Source organism: Schistocerca americana, chromosome 2 (genome assembly GCF_021461395.2).
Source record: "Schistocerca americana isolate TAMUIC-IGC-003095 chromosome 2, iqSchAmer2.1, whole genome shotgun sequence".
Lineage (NCBI taxonomy): Eukaryota > Metazoa > Arthropoda > Insecta > Orthoptera > Acrididae > Schistocerca > Schistocerca americana.
The window spans coordinates 113,093,204-113,120,212 of NC_060120.1; the positions used below are offsets into that span (position 1 = coordinate 113,093,204).

The 27,009-nt window shown below is 44.0% G+C and overlaps 1 protein-coding gene across 1 annotated transcript in view; it reads right to left on the reverse strand.

The window, feature by feature from the left end:
• The window catches only part of LOC124595217, a 105,011-nt gene that overhangs the window by 10,263 nt on the left and 67,739 nt on the right, over positions 1-27,009 (reverse strand). The window contains exons 2-3 of the mRNA XM_047133861.1: positions 22,930-23,083; positions 5,261-5,409 (exon numbers count right to left, since the gene is read on the reverse strand). Coding sequence (XP_046989817.1) covers positions 5,261-5,409; positions 22,930-23,083 — 303 coding nt within the window. The remainder of the gene's footprint in view (positions 1-5,260; positions 5,410-22,929; positions 23,084-27,009) is intronic.

Consider the following 27,009-nt stretch of genomic DNA (forward strand, 5'->3'; position numbering starts at 1 on the left):
TTTCTGGGGGCAGTTTGTTCCGGCAGGGTGACAGTAATTAGCAGATCGGAGAGCGCTCGTGTGGCACGTGATCACAGGCTTGCGGCCTGCACGCAGCTGCCAGAAGGCTACGGCACTAGCTAGCTGCCGCTGCGCGGGGCAGAGGACTGCATGAAAGCAAGGCTGCGCTCAGGCTCGCTTTAGGAAGAACACACGATAATGCTCACCATGAATCTTCTCGTGGTCATTAACCCTAGCAATATTTTCCATAAGGCCTTCTAAGCGGGGGTGGGGTAATTCATGCTCACCACAAGGAAATTAAAAAAAAACCTTATTAAGGACGTCCTTTTTAATTGGGTTCTGATGTATATGTAGGGTCCTGAAAAGATCTTTTAGCGCAATCTTAGCAGTACCAACGCAAATTCTGTAATGTCAACATAGAGAGGAGCGGTACGTTTCGGCCACAAGAAAAAAATAAAAAATAAATAAATAAAAATAAAAAGGAGTTCGTCAATTGCCGTTGAGTTTTATTCTCAACATACAGAACCTGAAAACATAAAATTTGACATTTCTTGCGAAAAGTAACATTTACTGCTACACTTTAAATTTTTGGGTTACGTTTTACCGAAAAATTGAAAACAATTACGGAGTCTGGCATAAGAAATCACTAAAAACAATTTTTTTCAAAATTTTAAAATATAAATAATGGCTAGATTACAACATTTTCAGAACGTGGGCATAAAGTAAACGCGATACTTCGCTTCGCTAAGTTAATTACTTTCCATTGTTCAGTTGTCTGTGGCGTCCGAAACGTTTGACAAGTACACTGTTGTTGTTGTGGTCTTCAGTCCTGAGACTGGTTTGATGCAGCTCTCCATGCTACTCTATCCTGTGCAAGCTTCTTCATCTCCCAGTACCTACTGCAGCCTACATCCTTCTGAATCTACTTAGTGTATTCATCTCTTGGTCTCCCTGTATGATTTTTACCCTCCACGCTGCCCTTCAGTACCAAATTGGTGATCCCTTGATGCCTCAGAACATGTCCTACCAACCGATCCCTTCTTCTAGTCAAGTCGTGCCACAAACTCCTCCCCAATTCTATTCAATACCTCCTCATCAGTTATGTGAGCTACCCATCTAATCTTCAGCATTCTTCTGTAGCACCACATTTCGAAAGCTTCTATTCTCTTCTTGTCTAAACTATTTATCGTCCATGTTTCACTTTCATACATGGCTACACTCCATACAAATACTTTCAGAAACGACTTCCTGACACTTAAATCTATACTCGATGTTAACATATTTATCTTCTTCAGAAACGCATTCCTTGCCATTGCCAGTCTACATTTTATATCCTCTCTACTTCAACCATCATGAGTTATTTTGCTCCCCAAATAGCAAAACTGCTTTACTACTTTAAGTGTCTCATTTCCTAATCTAATTCCCTCAGCATTACACGATTTAATTCGACTACATTCCATTATCCTCGCTTTGCTTTTGTTGATGTTCATCTTATACCCTCATTTCAAGACACTCTCCATTCCGTTCAACTGCCCTTCCAAGTCCTCTGCTGTCTCTGACAGAATCACAATGTCATCGGCAAACCTCAAAGTTTTTATTTCTTCTTCATGGATTTTAATACCTACTCCGAATTGTCAACCTCTAAATCTACAAATGGTAAAAGTGTACATCTGCCTTTCTTCAGAATAACTTCTAAGATATGTCTCAGGGCCAGTCTTGCCTCGCAACTGCCCTCATTTCTCCAGAACCCAAATTGAACTTTCGGAAGGTCGACTGCTACCAGTTTTTCCATTCTTCTGTAAATAATCTGTGTCAGTATTTTGCAACCATGACTTATTAAATTGATTTCAGTAATATTCACACCTGTCAGCACTTGCCTTTTCCGAAATGGAATTTTTACGTTCTTCTTCAAATCTGTGGGCATTTCGCCTGCCTGATATAATAGGGGGTGCCCAAAAAAACGGAATTATTTTTTAAAAGCTATATATTTTCAAATTGTTTACAAAGCAAACTTATGCCCTTCAAAATACTCTCCATTACACCCGATACATTTGTTTCATTGGTGCTTCCACTGTTTGAAACATATTTTGCAGCCATCTTTAGAAATGGCTGACAGCTCCTCCTTCGCTTTTTTCTTAACTTCCTCAGTGTTGTCAAATCGGTGTCTGTTCATGCCTCTTTCAATGGTACAAACAAGAAAAAGTCGCACGGAGCCAGGTCAGGCGAGTAAGGTGCGTGGGGCGGCGGAACTGTGCCATTTTTAGCCAAAAACTGTCTAACAGACATGGCTTTGTGTGGGAATGCATTGTCTTGATAGAAGAATCAGTCTCCTGTTTGCCACCAATCGGATCTTTTTTGACGAAGACTGTTGCATAATCTTCTCAAAACTTCTGACAGTTGATCACTTGTCTCAAAATTTCACAGCTGGATGTTCTTCACTTATATTTGCCATCATAAAAATTGAAACAAGAACAAAACAGCACTAACAAAAACAATCACTGCAGATGAGCACACAAGCCAGGACGACAACACAGACAGCACTGAGCTGGCAATGAGTTGCACTGTACACACCTAGCGGCAAAAATGCGTACTACACAAGCTACGCCCACAGCAATGTTATTCCAATTTTCTTTTGGGTATCCTCTCGTACCTTGCATAGCAAGTGGAGTTGTTTTGTCATGGCTCTCGCAATGATCTCAACAAACAAAACAATTAATCTCAGTAAGTTAATTAGTTACCTAAATACATGTTCCATAGATCATTTAAACGATTATTTTATCGAAATGATGTGGAACGAGCCAGTTTACAGAATATGTATAAATGATTACAGTTAACATTAACGAATGCATTATCATTTTATTTCTACTCATACAACAACACTTGAAAACAAGAATTCTCTTTTTGTTCTTTTTACTGGCTACCATTTTTAAGTAGAAATTCGTCAATGGAATAAAGGTTGTCCAGCAGAAATGATTTTAAATTAGATTAAAACTTGCTTCGCTAAGTGTCAGACATTTTAAGTGACTTGGCAAATGATGAAAATTTTTTATTGCTACGTATTGAACTCAAGTCTCACCACTGACAGCTGACAGCTTTAACAATGGGTAATATTTTCTTCTCATTTGTGATGCATTATCAATGACGAATTTCTTTAGCGAAAATGTGTATTGTGATGGCATAGTTAAAATGCCTAGTCCTTGAGGAGGTACCTACATGATGTCTGTGGGTGAACATCAAATGTTATTCTTACTGCTCTCTTTTGTGCAATCAGTACTTTCTTTGTAAGTGATGAGTTACCCCAGAAAATTATTCCATACTACATTACTGAGTGGAAATATGCAAAATATGTCAGGAAGGTGATACATTTGTTTCGAAGACTAGCAATGACTTAATTGTTTGAGAAGCTCAGTAATATGCTTCTTCCAGTTCAAGTTTTCATCAATATCTACACCCAAAAATTTGGACATTCTACCCTATTTACTGACTCCTGCTAACGTGCTACATCAATTGTTGGTATGACTCTATTTGCTGTACAGAAGTGGAGGTAATATGGTTTTTTTCAAATTTTAGGAAGTGACTATTTTCAGAGATTGACTTAATAATTCTTTCTGTCTAGTGTGATTTATTATAACACTAGTATCATCTGCAAAAAGTATCTGTTTTGCTTGTTGGATGGTAAGTGGAAGATCGTTGACACATATAAGGTATAGAAGTGGACCCACAGTTGAACCCTGTGGGACCCCCTTTGTGATTTTTTGCCTCAATAATTAAAATTTTCCACCTTTCCAACGTTGTCTGAATTATTCACACAACCTTCTTTGTCAAGTATGATTCAAACCAGGTGTGTGTAAAACCATCAATTCTATAAAACTTAAGGTTTTATAACAAGAGAAACGCCCCGTCGCATCCCTTCAAATTTAGTGGTACGATGTCTCAGTGGATAGCCTGTCAAAAACTGAACACAGATCAAGCATGAAAACAGGAAGACGGTGTACTGAACTGTGAAAATAGAAACAAAATGGAGACAGTCAACGGCCCAAGCTCAAGTTGTGTAACATCGAGCGGATTTGAATAGCGTCATCTTTGTTATGTGGTCACAGTGTTGGACTGCGAAGGGGGAGATCCGTTTTCAAATCTCCATTGTGCCCCATTTTTTCACACAATTATGAACTGTCCCTCCAATGATTGACGTGTCTGTTCGCCGTATTCAAGTTCGTGTCTGTATCATGGTGTAATGTCCATTTGCAACAACGCGCTGTAAGGAAGGGAGCTCGAGACGTACGTGCCTCCTAGTTGTTCTAGACAAATACCACATGTTATGACTCTTGCGTTCGGATTTGGAGGTTTTGACTCTTGAATTCCTTTGTTGTAACATAGTTCACACCCGTTTATTTGTTGCTTTCGTTTCTGTGAGAGGTCTATGTGGCATTTCGCTTGCTCTCCCTGTTCATCACATTTATTTGCGACGGTACTATATTCTCACCACACGTTTCATGTTCTGCAACCAGGGTACAGTATGATAATTGCCAAGACTACTGAAGGAGAAAATGGTTCAAATGGCACTGAGCACTATGGGACTTAACTTCAGAGATCATCAGTCCCCTAGAACTTAGAACTACTTAAACCTAACTAACCTAAGGACACCACACACATCCATGCCCGAGGCAGGATTCGAACCTGCGACCGTAGCGGTCCCGCGGTTCCAGACTGTAGAGCCTAGAACTGAAGGAGAACAGACACGTCAGTGATCGGACGAAAAGTTTATAATTTCGTGGAAAAAAAAATAAATGGGGCACGAGGGAGATTGGAACACGGATCTCCAGCTTTGCCGTCCAACACTACGACCACAGAATCACGACCCCGTGATTCTTCCGAATCGCTCGTTGTTGCGGGTCGTGAGCATGGATCTATCACTGTTTCTATTTTGGTTCTTTTTTCACACTTCAGTACACCTTTTTCCTGTTTTCATGATTGATCTGTGTTCAGTTTTTGGCGAGCTATGCACTGGGCCATTTTACCACTAAATCTAAGTGGGGTACGATGGGGAATTTCCCTTGTAAAAGAGTATCACGATCTACACAGTCGAAGACCATGGAGAGGTCACAGTAGATATCAGCTGGCGATATATTGTTATTTAAGGCTTGTACTGGTTGATGAGTGAATGTACAGCGTTCACAAGTAAGCCGCCGGTGTGGCGTGCACTAGAGAAGCTGTGAGCCGGAGTGAATGTGAGGTGTCTAGACAGGGAGCGGGTACTCACGGAGTTCTCGTCGATGTCGGCGAGCAGGCGGCCCGACACGGTGGGCAGGGCGCGCACGTCGGCCACGTACCTCTCGAAGCCGACCGTCAGCTCCTCCAGGCCCAGGCTGGTCGCCACAGAAACCGAGCGCAGGTCCCACGGCTCACCGTCTGTCCAGACACAATCAATTCCTTCATCACCACCTACTGCGTGTTCTGAAGCCCGGTAAGTTAAAGCTGTGTGCTGGATCTGGAACAGAACTCGGAACCTTACCTTCGGGGCAAAGCTCTCACTGAACGTGCTTGCCATGCAAGACTCACGACCCGCCCCCACAGCTTCACTCCTGCCAGCATATCCCATCCTTAATAATTCCTTTGTTTCCATGTGCCACCAGGATTTGTACATTACTGGCCATTAAAATTGCTACACCACGAAGATGACGTGCTACAGACGCGAAATTCAACCGACAGGAAGAAGATGCTGTGATATGCAAATGATTAGCTTTTCAGAGAATCCACACAGGGTTGGCGCCGGTGGCGACACCTACAACGTGCTGACATGAGGAAAGTTTCCAACCAATTTCTCATACACAAACAGCAGTAGACCGGCGTTGCCTGGTGAAACGTAGTTGTGATGCCTCGTGTAAGGAGTAGAAATGCGTACCATCACGTTTCCGACTTTGATAAAGGTCGGATTGTGGCCTATCGCGATTGCGGTTTATCGTATCGCGACATTGCTGCTCGCGTTGGTCGAGATCCAATGACTGTTTGCAGAATATGGAATCGGTGGGTTCAGGAAGGTAATACGGAACGCCCGGCTGGATCCCAACGGCCTCGTGTCACTAGCAGTCGAGATGACAGGCATCTTATCCGCATGGCTGTAATGGATCATGCAGCCACGTCTCGATCCCTGAGTCAACAGGTGGGGACGTTTGCAAAACAACAACCATCTGCACGAACAGTTCGACGACGTTTGCAGCAGCACGGACTATCAGCTCGGAGGCCGTGACTGGTGTTACCCTTAAACGCTGCATCACAGACACGAGCGCCTGCGATGGTGTACTCGACGACGAACCTGGGTGCACGAATGGCAAAACGTCATTTTTTTGGATGAATACAGGTTCTGTTTACAGCATCATGATAATCACATCCGTGTTTGGTGACGTCGCGGTGAACGCACATTGGAAGTGTGTATTCGTCATCGCCATACTGGCGTATCACCCGACGAGATGGTATGGCATGCCATTGGTTACACGTCTCGGTCACCTCTTGTTCGCATTGACGGCACTTTGAACAGTGGACGTTACATTTCAGACGTGTTACGACCCATGACTCAACCCTTCATTCTATCCCTGCGAAACCCTACATTTCAGCAAGATAATGCACGACCGCATGTTGCGGGTCCTATACGGGCCTTTCTGGATACAGGAAATATTCGACTGCTGCCCTGGCCAGCACATTCCCCAGATCTCTCACCAACTGAAAATGTCTGGTCAATGGTGGCCGAGCAACTAGCTCGTCACAATACGCCAGTAACTACTCTTGATGAACTGTGTTATCGCTTTGAAGCTGCATGGGCAGCTGTACCTGTACAAGCCATCCAAGCTCTGTTTGACTCAATGCCCAGGCGTATCGAGGTCGTTATTACGCCCAGAGGAGGTTGTACTGGGTTCTGACTTCTCAGGATCTATGCACCCAAATTGCGTGAAAATGTAATCACATGTCAGTTCTAGTATAATATATTTGTCCAATGAATACCCGTTTATCATCTGCATTTCTTCTTGGTGTAGCAATTTTAATGGCCAGTAGTCTATAATCTGACGCATTCGCAAATTGTACACAGGTTGGATCACACACATTCAAAACCCAGCTGCGGTATTATAATATGCTGACGTCACTTAACTCAGACCTCGCCCTCCTTCCTTCCGTTTTTTTCCCATTCCCCCGCGTCCCATATGGGCTCCGGGTAGGGTATCAGTGGTACAGCCAACCCACTCTTCATCCAGTTGAAAATAAAAATTAAATGAGACGGAAAAAGAAGAAACAGAAAGGTGGTTTATTACAGTGAATTTAAAACGTTTTAGATGTGAAAATTAAATGGAAGTTTCTATGTACAGGGTGTTCCACAATTCATGTAACACACTTCTAGAGGTTGTAGAGGCACTTAGTAGACTCAAGTTTTACATAAGAACCCATGTGCGGGAACATCATCCAAGAACGTTACAGATCGTCAAAGTTATGGGTGCCGGCGCCTGTAAACGTACGTGTACAGCACTCCGTCTTCAGGCCACAAGTGGCCCATCGGGACCGTCCGACAGGCGTGTCATCCTGCGTATAGGAGGGGCGTGTGGTCAGCACACCGCTCTTCCGGTCGTTATGATGGTTTTCTTTGACCGGAGCCGGTACTATTCGGTCGAGTAGCTCCTCAATTGGCATCACGAGGCTGAGTGCACCCCGAAAAATGGCAACAGCGCATGGCGGCCCGGATGGTCACCCATCCAAGTGCCGGCCACGCCCGACAGCGCTTAACTGCGGTGATCTGACGAGAACCGATGTATCCACTGCGGCAATGCTGTGGCCGAACGTATACAGGGTGAACATAAATAAAACCAACAAACTGCAGCGGCGGATTCACGACTGGTAATGGAGGGTCCTGTGATCATGTCTCCGGAAACGCACCGTCGCCACCGTAGATGGCGCTGACGAATGAACGCTCCTCTGACCACGTGTAGATTAGATTAGATTAGATTAGATTAATACTAGTTCCATGGATCATGAATACGATATTTCGTAATGATGTGGAACGAGTCGAATTTTCTAATACATGACATAATTAGGTTAATTTAACAACATACTTAAGTTAATATAACAACTTTATTTTTTTGTGTTTTTTGTTTTTATTTATTTTTTATTTTTTTAATTTTTTAAATATTTTTTTCTTTTTTTTCTTAATTTATATATAAAAATTCCTCTATGGAGTAGAAGGAGTTGTCATTCAGAAATTCTTTTAATTTCTTCTTAAATACTTGTTGGTTATCTGTCAGACTTTTGATACTATTTGGTAAGTGACCAAAGACTTTAGTGCCAGTATAATTCACCCCTTTCTGTGCCAAAGTTAGATTTAATCTTGAATAGTGAAGATCATCCTTTCTCCTAGTATTGTAGTTATGCACACTGCTATTACTTTTGAATTGGGTTTGGTTGTTAATAACAAATTTCATAAGAGAGTATATATACTGAGAAGCTACTGTGAATATCCCTAGATCCTTAAATAAATGTCTGCAGGATGATCTTGGGTGGACTCCAGCTATTATTCTGATTACACGCTTTTGTGCAATAAATACTTTATTCCTCAGTGATGAATTCCCCCAAAATATGATGCCATATGAAAGCAATGAGTGAAAATAGGCGTAGTAAGCTAATTTACTAAGATGTTTATCACCAAAATTTGCAATGACCCTTATTGCATAAGTAGCTGAACTCAAGCGTTTCAGCAGATCATCAATGTGTTTCTTCCAATTTAATCTCTCATCAATGGACATACCTAAAAATTTGGAATATTCTACCTTAGCTATATGCTTCTGATTAAGGTCTATATTTATTAATGGCGTCATACCATTCCCTGTACGGAACTGTATGTACTGTGTCTTATCAAAATTCAGTGAGAATCCGTTTACAAGGAACCACTTAGTAATTTTCTGAAAGACAGTATTGACAATTTCATCAGTTAATTCTTGTTTCTCAAGTGTGATTACTATACTTGTATCATCAGCAAAGAGAACTAACTTTGCCTCTTCATGAATATAGAATGGCAAGTCATTACTATATAATAAGAACAACAAAGGACCCAAGACTGACCCTTGTGGAACCCCATTCTTGATAGTTCCCCAGTTTGAAGAATGTGCTGATCTTTGCATGTTACGAGAACTACTTATTTCAACTTTCTGCACTCTTCCAGTTAGGTACGAATTAAACCATTTGTGCACTGTCCCACTCATGCCACAATACTTGAGCTTGTCTAGCAGAATTTCATGATTTACACAATCAAAAGCCTTTGAGAGATCACAAAAAAATCCCAATGGGTGGTGTTCGGTTATTCAGATCATTCAAAATTTGACTGGTGAAAGCATATATGGCATTTTCTGTTGAAAAACCTTTCTGGAAACCAAACTGACATTTTGTTAGTACTTCGTTTTTACAGATATGTGAAGCTACTCTTGAATACATTACTTTCTCAAAAATTTTGGATAAAGCTGTTAGAAGGGGGATTGGACGGTAATTGTCGACATCAGATCTATCCCCCTTTTTATGCAAAGGTATAACAATAGCATATTTCAGTCTATCAGGGAAAATGCCCTGTTCCAGAGAGCTATTACACAGGTGGCTGAGAATCTTACTTATCTGTTGAGAACAAGCTTTTAGTATTTTGCTGGAAATGCCATCAATTCCATGTGAGTTTTTGCTTTTAAGCAAGTTTATTATTTTCGTAATTTCAGAGGGAGAAGTGGGTGAGATTTCAATTGTATCAAATTGCATAGGTATGGCCTCTTCCATTAACAGCCTAGCATCTTCTAATGAACACTTGGATCATACTATATCCACAACATTTAGAAAATGATTATTAAAAATATTTTCAACTTCTGACTTTTTGTTCGTAAAGTTTTCATTCAATTTGATGGTAATGCTGTCTTCCTCTGCTCTTGGTTGACCTGTTTCTCTTTTAATAATATTCCAAATTGTTTTAATTTTATTATCATAGTTGCTGATTTCAGACATGATACACATACTCCTGGATTTTTTAATAACTTTTCTTAATATAACACAGTAGTTTTTATAATTTTTGATAGTTTCTGGGTCACTACTCTTTCTTGCTGTCAGATACATTTCCCTTTTCCGGTTACAAGATATTTTTATACCCTTAGTAAGCCATGGTTTGTTACAAGGTTTCTTACGAGTATATTTAACTATTTTCTTGGGGAAGCAGTTTTCAAATGCATTTACAAAAATGTCATGAAATACATTATATTTTAAATTGGCATCAGGTTCACGGTACACCTCATCCCAGTCTAACTGCTGTAGGCTTTCCCTGAAATTTGCAATTGTTAAATCGTTGACTGAACGTACTGCTTTGGAGGACTGTTTAGTATTGCTGAATGGAGCTATGTCATATATTGTAACTAGCTGTGCACCATGATCAGAAAGACCATTCTCAACAGGCTGAGCATTTATCTGGTTAAACTTATCTTGGTCTATAAAGAAGTTATCTATCAGTGAGCTGCTATCCTTTACCACCCGAGTAGGAAAGTCAATAACGCGTGTCAAATTGAAAGAACCGAGTAATACTTCAAGGTCAAAAATGACCTCTTTCAGAGAATCTACATTGAAGTCCCCACAAATAATAATTTGCTTCCCCCTGTCTGACAGATAGCACAACAAGGAGTCCAAATTTTTCAGAAATAGATGAAAATTTCCTGATGGGGACCTATATACAGTTACAATTATAAATGTGCCTTTATTTAATTTAAGCTCACAGGCACATGCTTCTATATGTTTCTCTACACAAAACTTTTTTGTTTCTATACTTTTTGCACAATGATAACTTTTGACATATATGGCAACTCCTCCTTTCTCCATATTTTCTCTCATTACATGTGCAGAGAGCTTATATCCACTTACATTTACCTTATCCATATCAGTAACAATGTGATGCTCAGACAGGCATAGTATATCTATTTCATTCTCAGCTTCTAAATCTTCTAAACAAACCAGAAGCTCATCTACTTTATTCTTTAAACTCCCAATATTTTGACGAAATATACTTACATTATTTTTAATTATACTTTTATGAGAACCTTTCCTTATTCTAACATTTGCAGTACTCTCCTGTCTGAGTTTCTCATTGTGCTTAGGCCTAGTTCCTATACCAGTGGTCACATGGTGTTCAGAGAGGCAGATTATGTCAACTGGGTTGGGTGACTTTAATTCATCAATGCAATTACCTAGGACTGAGATACAACTTGGTGGAGATAAAATTTCTGGTGATTGGTGAAAATTTATAATTGATAGCTGTGATTGGTGATCAAATGTGCTAGAATTGTGCTGTTTAATTTCTTTCCTAAACTGGAGATTTGTTTCAATCCTGACCTCTCGTAGAACTTGACATCTTTCTGTCTTACCTATCCTAAAAAAGGTGCTGCTTCAACACCTGTAACCACTGGTATTTTACCATTCATGGCAGTGCCTCCCCACCTTAAATTTCCTGCTATTACCCCAGCCAGTTTCCCCTTCCCTTTCCTGTTGAGATGTAGGCCGTTCCTGGTATAGTCCCACCTACTGAGATAATCAACAGGAACCACACCAATATGAGCCCCCGCACCCGACCCAAGCAGCTGTTCCAACTCCAAATTCTGTGTTCCTTGTGTGTTGCAGGCTGTGTGATTGATGCAGCGTACTGTAAGCAGCAGAAGGGTTAGGTATTCATGTCGAGAACAAGCCGAGATGGTCGGTCAAGCAGACGGAAACGGTCAACGAAGAGCGCGGCTATACCAAAACAAGTATCCCTACAGACACAAACCACATCACACAGCATTTAAAGCCCTTTTTGGGCGTCTGTGTGATCACGGAGCCTTCCAGACAGACGAACGTGCAGGGAGACGGCGGACTGTGAGTACACCAGATTTGGAGGACCGCGTTCTACAGGGTATCGAGACGAACCGTAGTACGAACTCCAGGCAAGTGGCCCGCCAACATTGGTGTAAGCCGAAGTGCGGCATTCCACGATGCGACCATTGAACGCGTCCATTGCGTCCCATGGAGGCCACTTTGAACTTCTGTTGTGAATTGGATGCAATGCAGCTCTGTACTGTGTTCTGGGACGATTTGTTGTCATTGCGCCTACACCGTCCATTTCTGGACAAATTTCCGTAAGATCGTTTTTCCTCCGTTTCCAGTCAGTTCGATTTCCTGCGAACAGGGTCATTCCGTGATGATGTTACAAACTTCCAACGATGGTGGTGAAGGACGACTCTATCAATCTGAGGCAAGGGTCCCTGGTTCGGAAACGAACGAGGCGTAAGTCATAAGCGAAAAGTCATTTTGATACCTCTAACAGCTGAATACATGCAGCGGTACTGTTGTTACTAAAAGTGTGGAATGCAACTTTCAGGGGAGGTAGAATGGCCCAAAACAAGAAAAATATCCAGTAAACGTGTGCTCTAAAATGCATACCTGAAGAGCTATGATAGCTTGTTCATCTTCGCTAAAGTGAAAAACAACTCATTTATTAAATAATAATTACTCATAGTTAGAGCCTATGCCTACTAGACATTTTTTCTTGTTTTGGTCCATACTACCACCTCTGAAAGACGCGTACCCTACAGTTTTAGCAACAACAGTACCGGTACAAATGTTCCACTGTCAGAGGTATCAGAACGGTTTTCGCTTATGACTTTCGACTCGTTCATTTCCGGTACAGGGACCCGTACTTTAAATTGAAACATTTATTCTTTTACATCGTCCCTGAAAGTCTGTGACCTCGTCGTCGAATCACCCCGTACATACACTACTGGCCATTAAAATTGCTATACCAAGAATAAATGCAGATGATGAAAGGGTATTCATTGGACAAGTATATTATACTAGAACTGACATGTGATTACATTTTCACGCAATTTGGGTGCATAGATCCTGAGAAATCAGTACCCAGAACAACCACCTCTCGCCGTAATAACGTCCTTGATAGCCTGGGCATTGGGTCAAACAGAGCTTGGATGGCTTGTACAGGTACAGCTGCCCATGCAGCTTCAACACGATGCCACAGTTCATCAAGAGTAGTGACTGGCGTATTATGACGAGCCAGTTGCTCGGCCACCATTGACCAGACGTTTTCAATTGGTGAGAGATTTGGAGAATATGCTGGCCAGGGCAGCAGTCGAACATTTTCTGTATCCAGAAAGGCCCATACAGGACCTGCAACAGGCGGTCGTGCATTATCCTGCTGAAATGTAGGGTTTCGCAGGGATCGAATGAAGGGTAGAGCCACGGGTCGTAAAACATCTGAAATGTAACGTCCACTGCTCAAAGTGCCGTCAGTGCGAACAAGAGGTGACCGAGACGTGTAACCAATGGCGCCCCATATACATAACGCTGGGTGATACCCCAGTATGGCGATGACGAATACACGCTTCCAATGACCGTTCACCGCGATGTCGCCAAACACGGATGCGACTATCATGATGCTGTAAACCGAACGTGGATTCATCCGAAAAAATGACGTTTTGCCATTCCTGCACTTAGGTTCGTCGTTGAGTACACCATCGCAGGCGCTCCTGTCTGTGATGCAGCGTCAAGGGTAACCGCAGCCATGGTCTCCGAGCTGATAGTCCATGCTGCTGCAAACGTCGTCGAACTTTTCGTGCGGATAGTTGTTGTTTTGCAAACTTCCCCATCTGTTGACTCAGAGATCGAGACGTGGCTGCACGATCCGTTACAGCCATGCGGATAAGACGAGGCCGTTGGGATCCAGCACGGCGTTCCGTATTACCCTCCTGAACCCACCGATTCCATATTCTGCTACCAGTCATTGGATCTCGACCAACACGAGCAGCAATGTCGCGATACGATAAACCGCAATCGCGATATACTACAATCCGACCTTTATCAAAGTCTACTCCTTACACGAGGCATCACAACAACGTTTCACCAGGCAACGCCGGTCAACTGCTGTTTTTGTATGAGAAATCGGTTGGAAACTTTCCTCATGTCAGCACGTTGTAGGTGTCGCCACCGGCGCCAACCTTGTGTGGATGCTCTGAAAAGCTAATCATTTGCATATCACAGCATCTTCTTCCTGTCGGTTAAATTTCGCGTCTGCAGCACGTCATCTTCGTGGTGTAGCAATTTTAATGGCCAGTAGTGTACATACATTTACAGGCCCCGGAGCCTATGACATTGTAGCGTTGGATGACGTTTCCGGATATGGGTTCCAATTCAAAATGTTATGTATCCACTCCCCACCACAGGTCCTAGAAATTTGCTACGGGAACATCCGAGTACCTTGTATATACAGTGTGTCCATAATTAAAGTTTCAGTTTCAAAACGTTGTACAAAGAGAACCACCGCTCAGAATGACATCAAATTTGAACAGCGTATTATTGACGCAATGAGAAACGTCATGGAATAAAAAAAAAACGAAAATTTGACTAATAGTTGGTGCTGTAAGCGTCTGAATATGCACACCAACAAGTCGCGCTTGGCACACGGCTGTTCCTCAGTTTGCGTCCGAGAGTCCTACCATGACTATCTACGTGGAGGATAGCGTGCTGCTGGTAAAGCTCTTTTACAAGAATGGTGACTGTGCGGCAGGAGCCCTGCAGAAGTTCTGGACACTCAAGGGTATGAAAAAAGTCTGTTTGCTAAGGATATGGAGCAAATGATTGCAAAATTCGAAAAGAGAGATTCTTTTGAAGTGCAGTGTGACAGAAGGAGGAAATCAGTTGATCCGACGTCTATCGAAGGTATGGCCACAGCATTGCAAGAGGGGTGGAGCGGTGGTGTGCAAACATACAGCGCACGGGGAATTGTCCGAACGTTTGGCACGCTTGCGAGCACAATGTATAAAATGCTACGAAGCGTTTAGCATTGCTATCCATACAAAACCACCCATGTTCAGGAGTTGCTTCCTTGCCTGCGCGGAAGTGGACAAAGAATGGCCATGGACATTCTGTGGACAGACGAAGCACATTTCCATCCCCAATGACATGGCCGTAAGCAGAACTGCAGAATATGGGCAACGGAAAATCCGCACGCACATCAACCAGTACCAGTTTATTCTGCAAAGGTGACCTTGCGGTGCGGGTTGACGGCATCGTGTATCGAAGGGCCGTGATGTTTCTAGGAGATGAGTTGTGCGGGTGCTGTTACCTGTACCGTCACCTGTAAACGCTATCAGAGTGTTTTTCGCACCAACGTCGTTACGAACCTTCAGCATTTTTCATTTGCCTACAGCCTGGCCGCCCAGATCACCTGATCTTAGTCCATGTGATTTCTGGCTGGCCGGCCGGAGTGGCAGAGCGTTTTTAGGCGCTACAGTCTGGAAACGCGCGACCGCTACGGTCGCAGGTTCGAATCCTGCCTCGGGCATGGATGTGTGTGATGTCCTTAGGTTAGTTAGGTTTAAGTAGTTCTAAGTTCTAGGTGACTGATGACCTCAGAAGTTAAGTCCCATAGTGCTTGGAGCCATTTGAACCATTTTGAATTTCTGGCTGTAGGGTTATCTGGAATATGTTGTGTTCAGTGCTTCATTATGAACGTAGCTGAGCTGAAGGCATTCACTGCGCAACGCATTCTGAACGTGACGCCCGAAACACTCCGTTCTGTTGTGGAACATTCTGCTTCTCGATTTCAACTTGTGGAAGAAAATGGTGGACAGCACATTGAACATGTCTTGCGCCAGTCTCATGACAGCTAGAAACCGATGTCATTTTGCATTTTTTGCGGTTTTTGGCCTCAGGGCAATTAAAAATAGACTTTTCCTCTCCGATGTGTAGTGTAGTGTGCAACTCAAACCTTAGCCGTCGTTTTGCGGTTCATTGTCATTTTAAGATGCATACAGCCCAATCTATTGGTACAATTTTCATTAAATTTTTGGTTTTTCCATGACGTTTCTCCCTGCTTCAGTAATATGCTGCTCGAATTTCACGGCATTTTGAGCAGTGGTTCCCTTTCTGCAGCGTTATGAAACTGGTTCTTTCATTATGAGCACACAATAAATTGTTTTGTCTTATTGTATTTATATGATCTTGCCTTTGAGTTTAACCAGACATACAACATGAATACTAAAATGTACGCTTCTGTGCATTAGCGCTTTCTTCCTCCCACCTTTTCAGTTGTTCACTGTTTTATGAGTTACCGTGCGTGGATGGGAATAACTGTTTCAATAGAAGTTGGTAGAAGACGTATGACGTCGAACCGACGTGCCTTCGTTTCTGGTATGTACCAACTTTAGCTTTAAATCGTGTGTGCAAAGAGTATCTTCATCGAATGTATCAACAAATCCGAGCCATTTCAAATTTAGTTAGATAGGCAATACCATTACAGTGAACTCTAATTCCGTTGTTATGTCTGCTTTCGTTTACGATTGCGCAGTTGCGCTGAACACAGTGCACGTTCGCTATAGTCGACATAATCGTCTTGAGAGATGCAGCAGCTGTATAGATATTTAAGATAATTCTCATTTATTCTTCCCTCTCAGCTGCACATTTTTAGTTAGATTGCGTGTTTCGATCACTCTGAATTATCTTCAGATCTAAGCAGCAGCGTCAGCAACCCGTCTTGTCTACTCAGAATCAAAGTACTCTGAAATGTGGTTCTGAGTAGACGAAACGGGTTGCTGACGCTGCTACTTAGATCTCAAGATAATCATGAGTGATCTAAACAGGTAATCTAATTAAAAATGTGCAACTGAGAAGGAACAATAAATGGAAATTACCCTAAATACACTGCATACTGTGTGTGAAATCTTATGGGACTTAATTGCTAAGGTCATCAGTCCCTAAGCTTACACACTACGTAACCTAAATTATCCTAAGGACAAACACACGCACCCATGCCCGAGGGAGGACTCGTACCTCCGCCGGGACCAGCCGCACAGTCCATGACTGCAGCGCCCCAGACCGCTCGGCCAATCCCGCGCGGCTACACTGCATACTGTTGTTTGCGAATTGTAGTTGACTAGGTTGGCTATGCTGTAAAAGCTGTCAGCACTGACGGAGACCATTCAACTTTTATCGCAACATCTGCAGCCATGGGCCTCCGTGCCGTGACACATCCTAGAGTGGACAATTAATACTATGCACATTGTAATGATTACTACACTCATGCTCATAAACTAGGAATAATTGCAGATTGTGGTGCCAAACAACGTGGCACTACACAAAACTGGCACTAATAGCATAGGCACATAGGGAACACACACGACCCAGATCTGTAAGTCCACGGTATTGGTGATAAGTTGAGAAAACCGTCCAGAAACACATGTGCTACAAAACGCCACTGTTTACTGCGCATGTGCCCCGACATCAATATGGGATATGATTACCATGCACACGTACACAGGCCGCACAACGGGTTGGCATACTCTGGATCAGGTAGTCGAGCAGCTGCTGGGGTAAAGCCTCCCTTTCTTGCACCAGCGCCTGTCGGAACTCCTGAAGTGTCGTAGGGGTTCGAAGACGTGCAGCGATACGTCGACCGAGAGCATCCCAGACGTGCTCGATGGGGTTTAGGTCTGGAGAACAGGCAAGCGACTCCATTCGCCTGATATCTTCTGTTTCAAGGTACTCCTCCACGATGGCAGTTCGGTGGGGCCGTGCGTTATCATCCATCACGAGGAAGGTAGAACCAACTGCACCTCCGAAAAGGCGGACATACTGGTGCAAAATGACGTCCCGATACACCTGACCTGTTACAGTTCCTCTGTTAAAGACATGCAGGGGTGTACGTGCACCAATCATAATCCCACTCCACACCATCAAACCACGATCTCGATACAGGTCCCTTTCAAGGACATTAAGGGGTTGGTATCTGGTTCCTGGTTCACTCCAGATGAAAACCCGGCGAGAATCACTGTACAGACTATACCTGGACTTGTCCGTGAACATAACCTGGGTCCACTGTTCCACTGACCATGTACTGTGTACTTGACACCAGGCTTTACGGGCTCTCCTGTGACCAGGAATCAGAGGAACGCACCTTGCAGGTCTCTGGGCGAATAAACCATGTCTGTTCAGTCGTCTGTAGACTGTTCCAGTGGCTGCGGTGAGGTCCCATGCAAGGCTACCTGCAGTACTCCGTGGCCGTCTGCGGGCACTGATGGTGAGATATCGGTCTTCTTGTGGTGTCGTACACTGTGGACGTCCCATACTGTAGCGCCTGGATACGTTTCCTGTCTGCTGGAATCGTTGCCATAATCGGGAGATCACACTTTGTGCCACACGGAGGGCCCGTGCTACGACCTGCTGTGTTTGACCAGCCTCCAGTCGCCCTAGTATTCTAACACTCGTAATGTCATCAATATGTGTTCTTTGAGCCATTTTCAGCACACAGTCACCATTGGCACCTCTGAAAATGTCTGCACACTTACTCGCTGCACCAACACACTTCTGCGTATGTGGACTGCTGCCAGCGCCACCGTGGGTCGACCGCAGGTCAAATGCACTGTATGGTCATACCCCGAGGTGATTTAAGCCCGCAAACCGCCCACCAGAGCGTTGTTTCACCATGTATCAGCATTATCCTTAATTTATGAGCATGAGTGTATGTTGTTGTTTTAGTCTTCAGTCCTGAGACTGGTTTGATGCAGCTCTGCATGGTGCTCTATCCTGTGCAAGCTTCTTCATCTCCCAGTACCTACTGCAACCTACATCCTTCAGAATCTGCTTAGTGTATTCATCTTTTGGTCACCCTCTACGATTTTTACCCCCCACGCTGCCCTCCAATACTAAATTGGTGATCCCTTGATGCCTCAGAACATGTCCTACCAACAGATCCCTTCTTCTAATCAAGTAGTGCCAAAAAATTCTCTTCTCCCCAATCTTATTCAATACCTCCTCATTAGTTATGTGATCTACCCATCTAATCTTCAGCATTCTTCTGTAGCACCACATTTCGAAAGCTTCTATTCTCTTCTTGTCCAAACTATTTATCGTCCATGTTTCACTTCCATACATGGCTGCACTCCATACAAATATTTTCAGAAACGACTTCGTGACACTTAAATCTATACTCGATGTTAACAAATTTCTCTTCTTCAGAAACGCTTTCCTTGCCACTGCCAGTTTACATTTTATATCCTCTCTACTTCGACCATCACAGTTATTTTGCACCCCAAATAGCAAAACTCCTTTACTACTTTAAGTGTCTCATTTCCTAATCTAATTCCCGCAGCATCACCCGATTTAATTCGACTACATTCCAATATCCTCGTTTTGCTTTTGTTGATGTTCATCTCATATCCTCCTTTCAAGACACTATCCCTTCCGTTCAACTGCTCTTCCAAATCCTTTGCTGTCTATGACAGAATTACAATGTCATCGGCGAAACTCGAAGTTTCTTTTCTTCTCCATGGATTTTATAACCTACTCCGAATTTTTCTTTTGTTTCCTTCATTGCTTGCTCAATATACAGATTGAATAACATCGTGGATAGGCTACAACCCTGTCTCACTCCCTTCCCAACCACTGCTTCCCTTTTCTGCCCCTCGACTCTTATAACTGCCATCCGGTTTCTGTACAAATTGTAAATAGGTTTTCGCTCCCTGTATTTTACCTCTGCCACCTTTAGAATTTGAAAGAGAGTATTCCAGTCAACATTGTCAAATGTTTTCTCTAAGTCTACAAATGCTGGAAACGTAGGTTTGCCTTTCCTTAATCTAGCTTCTAAGATAAGTCGTAGGGTCAGTATTGCCTCACGTGTTCCAAGATTTCTACGGAATCCAAACTGATCTTCCCCGAGGTTGGCTTCAACCAGTTTTTCCATTCGTCTGTAAAGAATTCGCGTTAGTATTCTGCAGCCGTGACTTGTGGAACTGACCGGTAATTTTCGCATCTGTGAACACCTGCTTTCTTTGGGATTGGAATTATTATATTCTTCATGAAGTCTGAGGGTATTTCGCCTGTCACACATCTTCCTCACCAGATGGTAGAGTTTTGTCAGGACTGGCTCTCCCAAGGCTGTCAGTAGTTCTAATGGAATGTTGTCTACTCCGGGGGCCTTGTTTCGACTCAGGTCTTTCAGTGCTCTGTCAAACTCTTCACGCAGTATCATATCTCCAATTTCATCTTCATCTACATCCTCCTCCATTTCCATAATATTGTTCTCAAGTACATCGCCCTTGTATAAACCCTGTATATACTCCTTCCACATTTCTGCTTTCCCTTCTTTGCTTAGAACTGGGTTTCCATCAAAGCTCTTGATATTCATGCAAGTGGTTCTCCTTTCTCCAAAGGTCTCTTTAATTTTCCTGTAGGCAGTATCTATCTTACCCCTAGTGAGATAAGCCTCTACATCCTTACATTTGTCCTCTAGCCATCCCTGCTTAGCCATTTTGCACTTCCTGGCTATCTCATATTTGAGGCGTTTGTATTCCTTTTTGCCAGCTTCATTTACTGCATTTTTATATTTTCTCCTTTCATCAATTAAATTCAATATTTCTTCTGTTACCTAAGGGTTTCTACTAGCCCTCGTCTTTTTACCTATTTGATCCTCTAGTGCCTTCACTATTTCATCCCTCAAAGCTACACATTCTTCTTCTACTGTATTTCTTTCCCCCATTCCTGTCAATTGTTCCCTTATGCTCTCCCTGAAACTCTGTACAACCTCTGGTACAGTCAGTTTATTCAGCTCCCATCACCTTAAATTCCCACCTTTTTGCAGTTTCTTCAGTTTTAATCTACAGTTCATAACCAATAGTTTATGGTCAGAGTCCACATCTGCCCCTGGAAATGTCTTACAGTTTAAAACCTGGTTCCTAAATCTCTGGCTTACCACTATATAATCTATCTGATACCTTTTAGCATTACCCGACGTAATTCGACTACAATCCATTATCCTCGTTTTGCTTTTGTTGATGTTCATCTTATATCCTCCTTTCAAGACACTATCCATTCCGTTCAACTGCTCTTCCAAGTCCTTTGCTGTCTCTGACAGAATTACAATGTCATCGGCGAACCTCAAAGTTTTTATTTCTTCTCCATGGATTTTAATACCTACTCCGAATTTTTCTTTTGTTTCCTTCACTGATTGCTCAATATACAGATTGAATAACATCGTGGATAGGCTACAACCCTGTCTCACTCCCTTCCCAGCCACTGCTTCCCTTTCGTGTCCCTCGACTCTTGTAACTGCCATCTGGTTTCTGTACAAATTGTAAATAGCCTTTCGCTCCCTCTATCAGAATTTGAAAGAGAGTATTCCAGTGAACATTGTCAAAAGCTTTCTCTAAGTCTACAAATGCTAGAAACGTAGGTTTGCCTTTCCTTAATCTATATTCTAAGATAAGACGTAGGGTCAGTATTGCCTAACATGTTCCAATATTTGTACGGAATCCTAACTGATCTCCCCCGAGGCCGGCTTCTACCAGTTTTTCCATTCGTCTGTAAAGAATTTGCGTTAGTATTTTGCAGCCGTCACTTATTAAACTGATGGTTCGGTAATTTTCACATCTGTCAACACCTGCTTTCTTTGGGATTGGAATTATTATATTCTTCTTTAAGTCTGAGGGTATTTCGCCTGTCTCATACATCTTGCTCACCAGATGGTAGAGTTTTGTCAGGACTGGCTCTCCCAAGGCTGTCAGTAGTTCTAATGGAATTTTGCCTACTCCCGGGGCCCTGTTTCGACTCAGGTCTTTCAGTGCTCTGTCAAACTCTTCACGCAGTATCTTATCTCCCATTTCGTCTTCATCTACAGCCTCTTCCATTTCCATACTACTGTCGTCAAGTACATCGCCCTTGTATAAACCCTCTATATACTCCTTCCACCTTTCTGCCTTCCCTTATTTGCTTCGAACTGGGTTTCCATCTGAGCTCGTGATATTCATACAAGTGGTTCTCTTCTCTCCAAAGGTCTGTTTAACTTTCCTGTAGGCAGTATCTATCTTACCCCTAGTGAGATAAGCCTCTACATCCTTACATTTGTCCTCTAGCCATCCCTGCTTAGCCATTTTGCACTTCCTGTCGATCTCATTTTTGAGACGTTTGTACGTATTCCTTTTTGCCTACTTCATTTACTGCATTTTTATATTTTCTCCTTTCATCAATTAAATTCAATATTTCTTCTGTTACCCAAGGATTTATATTAGCCCTCGTCTTTTTACCTACTTGATCGTCTGCTGCCTTCACTACTTCATCCCTCAGAGCTACCCATTCTTCTTCTACTGTATTTCTTTCCCCCATTCCTGTCAATTGTTCCCTTCTGCTCTCCCTGAAACTCTCTATAACCTCTGGTTTAGTCAGTTTATCCAGGTCCCATCTCCTTAAATTAGCACCTTTTTATAGTTTCTCTAAGTCTACAAATGCTAGAAACGTAGGTTTGCCTTTCCTTAATCTAGCTTCTAAGATAAGTCGTAGGGTCAGTATTGCCTCACGCGTTCCAACATTTCTACGGAATTTAAACTGATCTTCCCCGAGGTCGGCTTCTACCATTTTTTCCATTCGTCTGTAAAGAATTCACGTTAGTATTTTGCATCCGTGACTTACTAAACTGACAGTTCGGCAATTTTCGCATCTGTCAACACCTGCTTTCTTTGGGATTGGAATTATTAAATTCTTCTTAATGTCTGAGGGTATTTCGCCTGTCACACATCTTCCTCACCAGATGGTAGAGTTTTGTCAGGAGTGGCTCTCCAAAGGCCGTCAGTAGTTCTAATGGAATGTTGTCTATTCCCGGGGCCTTGTTTCGATTCAGGTCTTTCAGTGCTCTGTCAAACTCTTCACGCAGTATGATATCTCCCATTTCATCTTCACCTACGGCCTCTTCCATTTCCATAATATTGTCCTGAGTGTATATTACTTTTATTTTCGTTTCCAATAGAAAATTGGCAAAATGAACACCCAAGCAACGCCCGGTTTGTCAGCTAGTAGATAAATAAAATCGTGAGTGTATGGAGAAGGTAAGGAGAATGAGCTGCTCACCTGGAGGCCGCCGGCCGCGGTCCAGTCGGACGTCTCCGACTCGGTGTACGGTGGTGAGTCGCCGCACCCAGCCGTCGTCGCCGCGGAAGAAGCCGCGTAGCGTGCCCACCCCCAGCGAGCGCGAGAACGTCCGCTCCAGCGGCGGGATCTTCACCTGCCGGACAGCCGCCACCTCGTTACGTCACGCCTACTCTTCTGCCTAAACAGTACTAGAGTACAGCGACTTTACAAAGCCATGAGACAGCAATATGCAAACACAGATGGCGTTACTATCGCGTACACTGATATGGCTGCGTAAGCAGAAGAAACTAACGATCAAGGTCCGAAAACAATTTATTGGACTGTTCCATTAACCAAAAGAAATTCTCCAAGTATAACACCAACACAAAACAATGATCCGTCTTCGAATCACAACTAGATACAAGAATAAGATAGAAAGCAACTGAAATAATTTCCTACTAGTCTCCGCCAGAGACTTTTCCGATATACCAAGCCTAATCCAGAGATCAGCGAGAAGATCCAAGCCGGGCTGCCGGGGCGGCAGCTATCCAAGTCTGTTGGCGGTCGATGTGCAGACGCAGACGCACATGACAGGGGTTTGGACCCTGTGCTGGGAGTGAAGTCTTAGCGCCTCTGGGGCGCTTCTCTTTCTTGCATGGTGTGGTGGTGTGGAGATGACATGGTGGTTATTGTTTTTGATTTGACTTTTGTGCTGTGTGTTTTTTTTAACAAAGTTGAAGAATAGTCAGAGGGATAGTAGAAGAGGCAGGAAAACGAACGGCCCAATTGACTGGCCGGCGTGGTATTTAAATGAAAGCTGACAGGACAGTCGAAGAGACAGTAGGAGTGTGAGGAAATTGAACGGCGCATTGGCTAAAAGACAGATTAAAGGCGAGGAGGAGGGACAGTAGGAGCTAAATGAAAGCGAAAGGCCATTATCCTGGCCTCTTCTTCGTGGCGGCGTCGGTGATGGCGGTGGCAGACAATCTTGAGGCGTTGGAGTGGGAGGGGGGAAAGAGAAAGAAGTCAGAGAGTGACAGATGGAGAAGTGAAAGAGGATCGGCCTGTCCGGATTAGGCCAACGTTGGGGGATGCGGGGGTGGTGTGTTTGGGGGGGGGGGCTGAATGGCATGACGTGGTGTGGAGATGGGTCGATGATGTGAGAAAGAGTAATTGATACGAAATGAGGTGGCTAGTGAATGTGGAGTCATGGGGGGCGGAAGAGAAGGTCAGGCCATCGAGTGGTGGCCAGACGGTGGACACGGGTGCCCAGGGAAAGGGTTAAAGGATTGGGAGAGCGGCGGGTTTGCTGGTAAAAGGAAGTGGCAGCGGAGAGGATGCGGGATTGAAGGAGAGGCACCTCGGTCAGGATGTGGAGTTCTTGGGTAGGGAAGTGGAAGGGGAGGCGGAGAGCACGCCGGAGAGCCCGGTTCTGGACAGTTTGGAGTCGGCGGAGGTGGGTGGGGGCAGCATTGCCCCACACCACCGTCACATATTCAAGGATAGGACGAACAAGGGGGGTGTACAGTCTGACAGCAAGGTGTGTAGGGAGTGAAGATGTGGGATTGATGAGGGGGTAGAGCTGGCATAGTCGCCCTATCGTCTTTCGACGCATGTCATCGATGTGGGGGCGCCACGTGCGGTGCTGGTCCAGGGTAACGCCCAAGTACTTTGCAGTACGAGTAAGAGTCCAAGGGACTGGGGTACCGAGGACCAACACCTGCGGGAGCCGAGTAGGAATATGGCGTCGGCAGATGATGCGGTCGATTTGCGGCCGAGCGCCGGCCTTTATAGCGCTTCGGCGGATGAGTATCTCGGAACTATTTTCCATCAGGTGGTTTGACGTGTGAAAATAGTTCCGGGATCTGCAACGACCTCTTCCTTACGTTTATGTGGACCGGTAGTGGCCCCTGGTGACCGCTGGTGTCTTTGCTGTGGTGTTGTTGTTGTCGTTGTTGCTGTGGCCGTTCAACAATATTGCCTGTCGGTTATGTAGTGCTTCGGTGTGCCCGCGACGCGGGCAACGCGCGGCTACAGGCTGTCAGTTTGGTTGCTGATACTCTAGGCGCCGTGATGTCTGGTGGAGAAGGCCACAGCATACACGAAGTATAGAAGGGCAGTCCGTTGGTGGAGCTGTCACTTGTAACCAGCTGATTCATGTGAAAAGCTGTCCGATGTGATTACAGCCGCACGACGGGAATTAAGACTTAGAACGTGAACGTGGACTCGTCCGTGAACATAACTGTAGGAATCAGCATGGGTTTCGAAAAAGGCGATCGTGTGAAATCCAGATCGCGCTATCCGTACACGAGACTCAGAGGGGCATAGACACGGGTTCACAGGTAGATGCCGTGTTTCTTGACTTCCTCAAGGCGTTCGATACAGTTCCCCACAGTCGTTTAATGAACAAAGCAAGAGCATATGGACTATCAGACCAATTGTGTGATTGGATTGAAGAGTTCCTAGTTAACAGAGCGCAGCATATCATTCTCAACGGAGAGAAGTCTTCCGAAGTAAGAGTGATTTCAGGTGTGCCGCAGGGGAGTGTCGTAGGACCTTGTGGATAACATCGGAAGTTCACTGAGGCTTTTTGCGGATGATGCTGTGGTATATCGAGAGGTTGTAAGAATGGGAAATTGTACTGAAATGCAGGAGGATCTGCAGCGAATTGGCGCATGGTGCAGGGAATGGCAATTGAATCTCAATGTAGACAAGTGTAATGTGCTGCGAATACATAGAAAGAAAGATCCCTTATTATTTAGCTACAATATAGCAGGTCAGCAACTGGAAGCAGTTAATTCCATAAATTGTCTGGGAGTAGGCATTAGGAGTGATTTAAAATGGAATGACCATATAATATTAATCGTCAGTAAAGCAGGTGCCAGACTGAGATTCATTGGATGAATCCTAAGGAAATGCAATCCGAAAACAAAGGAAGTAGGTTACAGTAGACTTGTTCGCCCACTGCTTGAATACTGCTCACCAGTGTGGGATCCGTACCAGATAGGGTTGATAGAAGAGATAGAGAAGATCCAACGGAGAGCAGGGCGCTTCGTTACAGGATCATTTAGTAATCGCCAAAGTGTTACACTCAGTATCTCGGTACGGGCTTTTGTTGAAGTTTCGAGAACATACCTTCACCGAGGTGTCAAGCAGTATATTGCTCCCTCCTACGCATATCTCGCGAAGAGACCATGAGAATAATATCAGAGGTGGCTTGCGGAGTATGGATGTAGATGGTAGTTCTTGCCAGACGCATGGGACATTCCATTTCGGAAATCGTTAGGGAATTAAGTATTCCGAGATCCACAGAACCAAGAATGTGCCGAGAATACCAAATTTCAGACATTACCTCTCAGCACGAACGCCACACTGATCGACGACCTTCACTTAACGGCCGAGAGCAGCGGCGTTTGTGTAGAGTTGTCGGTGCTAACAGACAAGCAACACTGCGTGAAATAACCGCAGAAATCAATGTACGACAACCGTATGCATTAGGACCGTGCGGTGAAATCTGGCGCTAACGGGCTATGGCAGCAGACGCTCGACGCGCCTGCACGGCATCACCTGCAGCGCCTGTCCTGGGCTCGTGACCGTGTCGGTTGGACCCTAGATGAACGGAAAACCGCCGGCCGCTGTGAGCGAGCGGTTCTAGGCGCTTCAGTCCGGAACTGCGCTGCTGCTACGGTCACAGGTTGGAATCCTGCCTCGGGCATGTATGTGTGTGATGTCCTTAGGTTAGTTAGGTTTAAGTAGTTCTAAGTCTAGGGGACTGATGACCTCAGATGTTAAGTCCCATAGTGCTTAGGGCCATTTGAACCATTTTGAATTTGAACGGAAAACCTTGGTGTTGACAGATTAGACTCGATTTTAGTTGCTAAGAGCTGACGGTAGGGTCTGAGTGTGGCAGAGACACTACGAAGCCATTGGTCCGAGTTGTCAACAAGGCAAGACACTGTGCAAGCTGTTGGTGGCTCCATAATGGTTTGGCGTGTGTTTACGTGGAATGGACTGTGTCGTGTAGTCCAACTGAACCGATAGTTGGCTGGAAATGGTTATGTTCGGCTACTTGAAGACCAT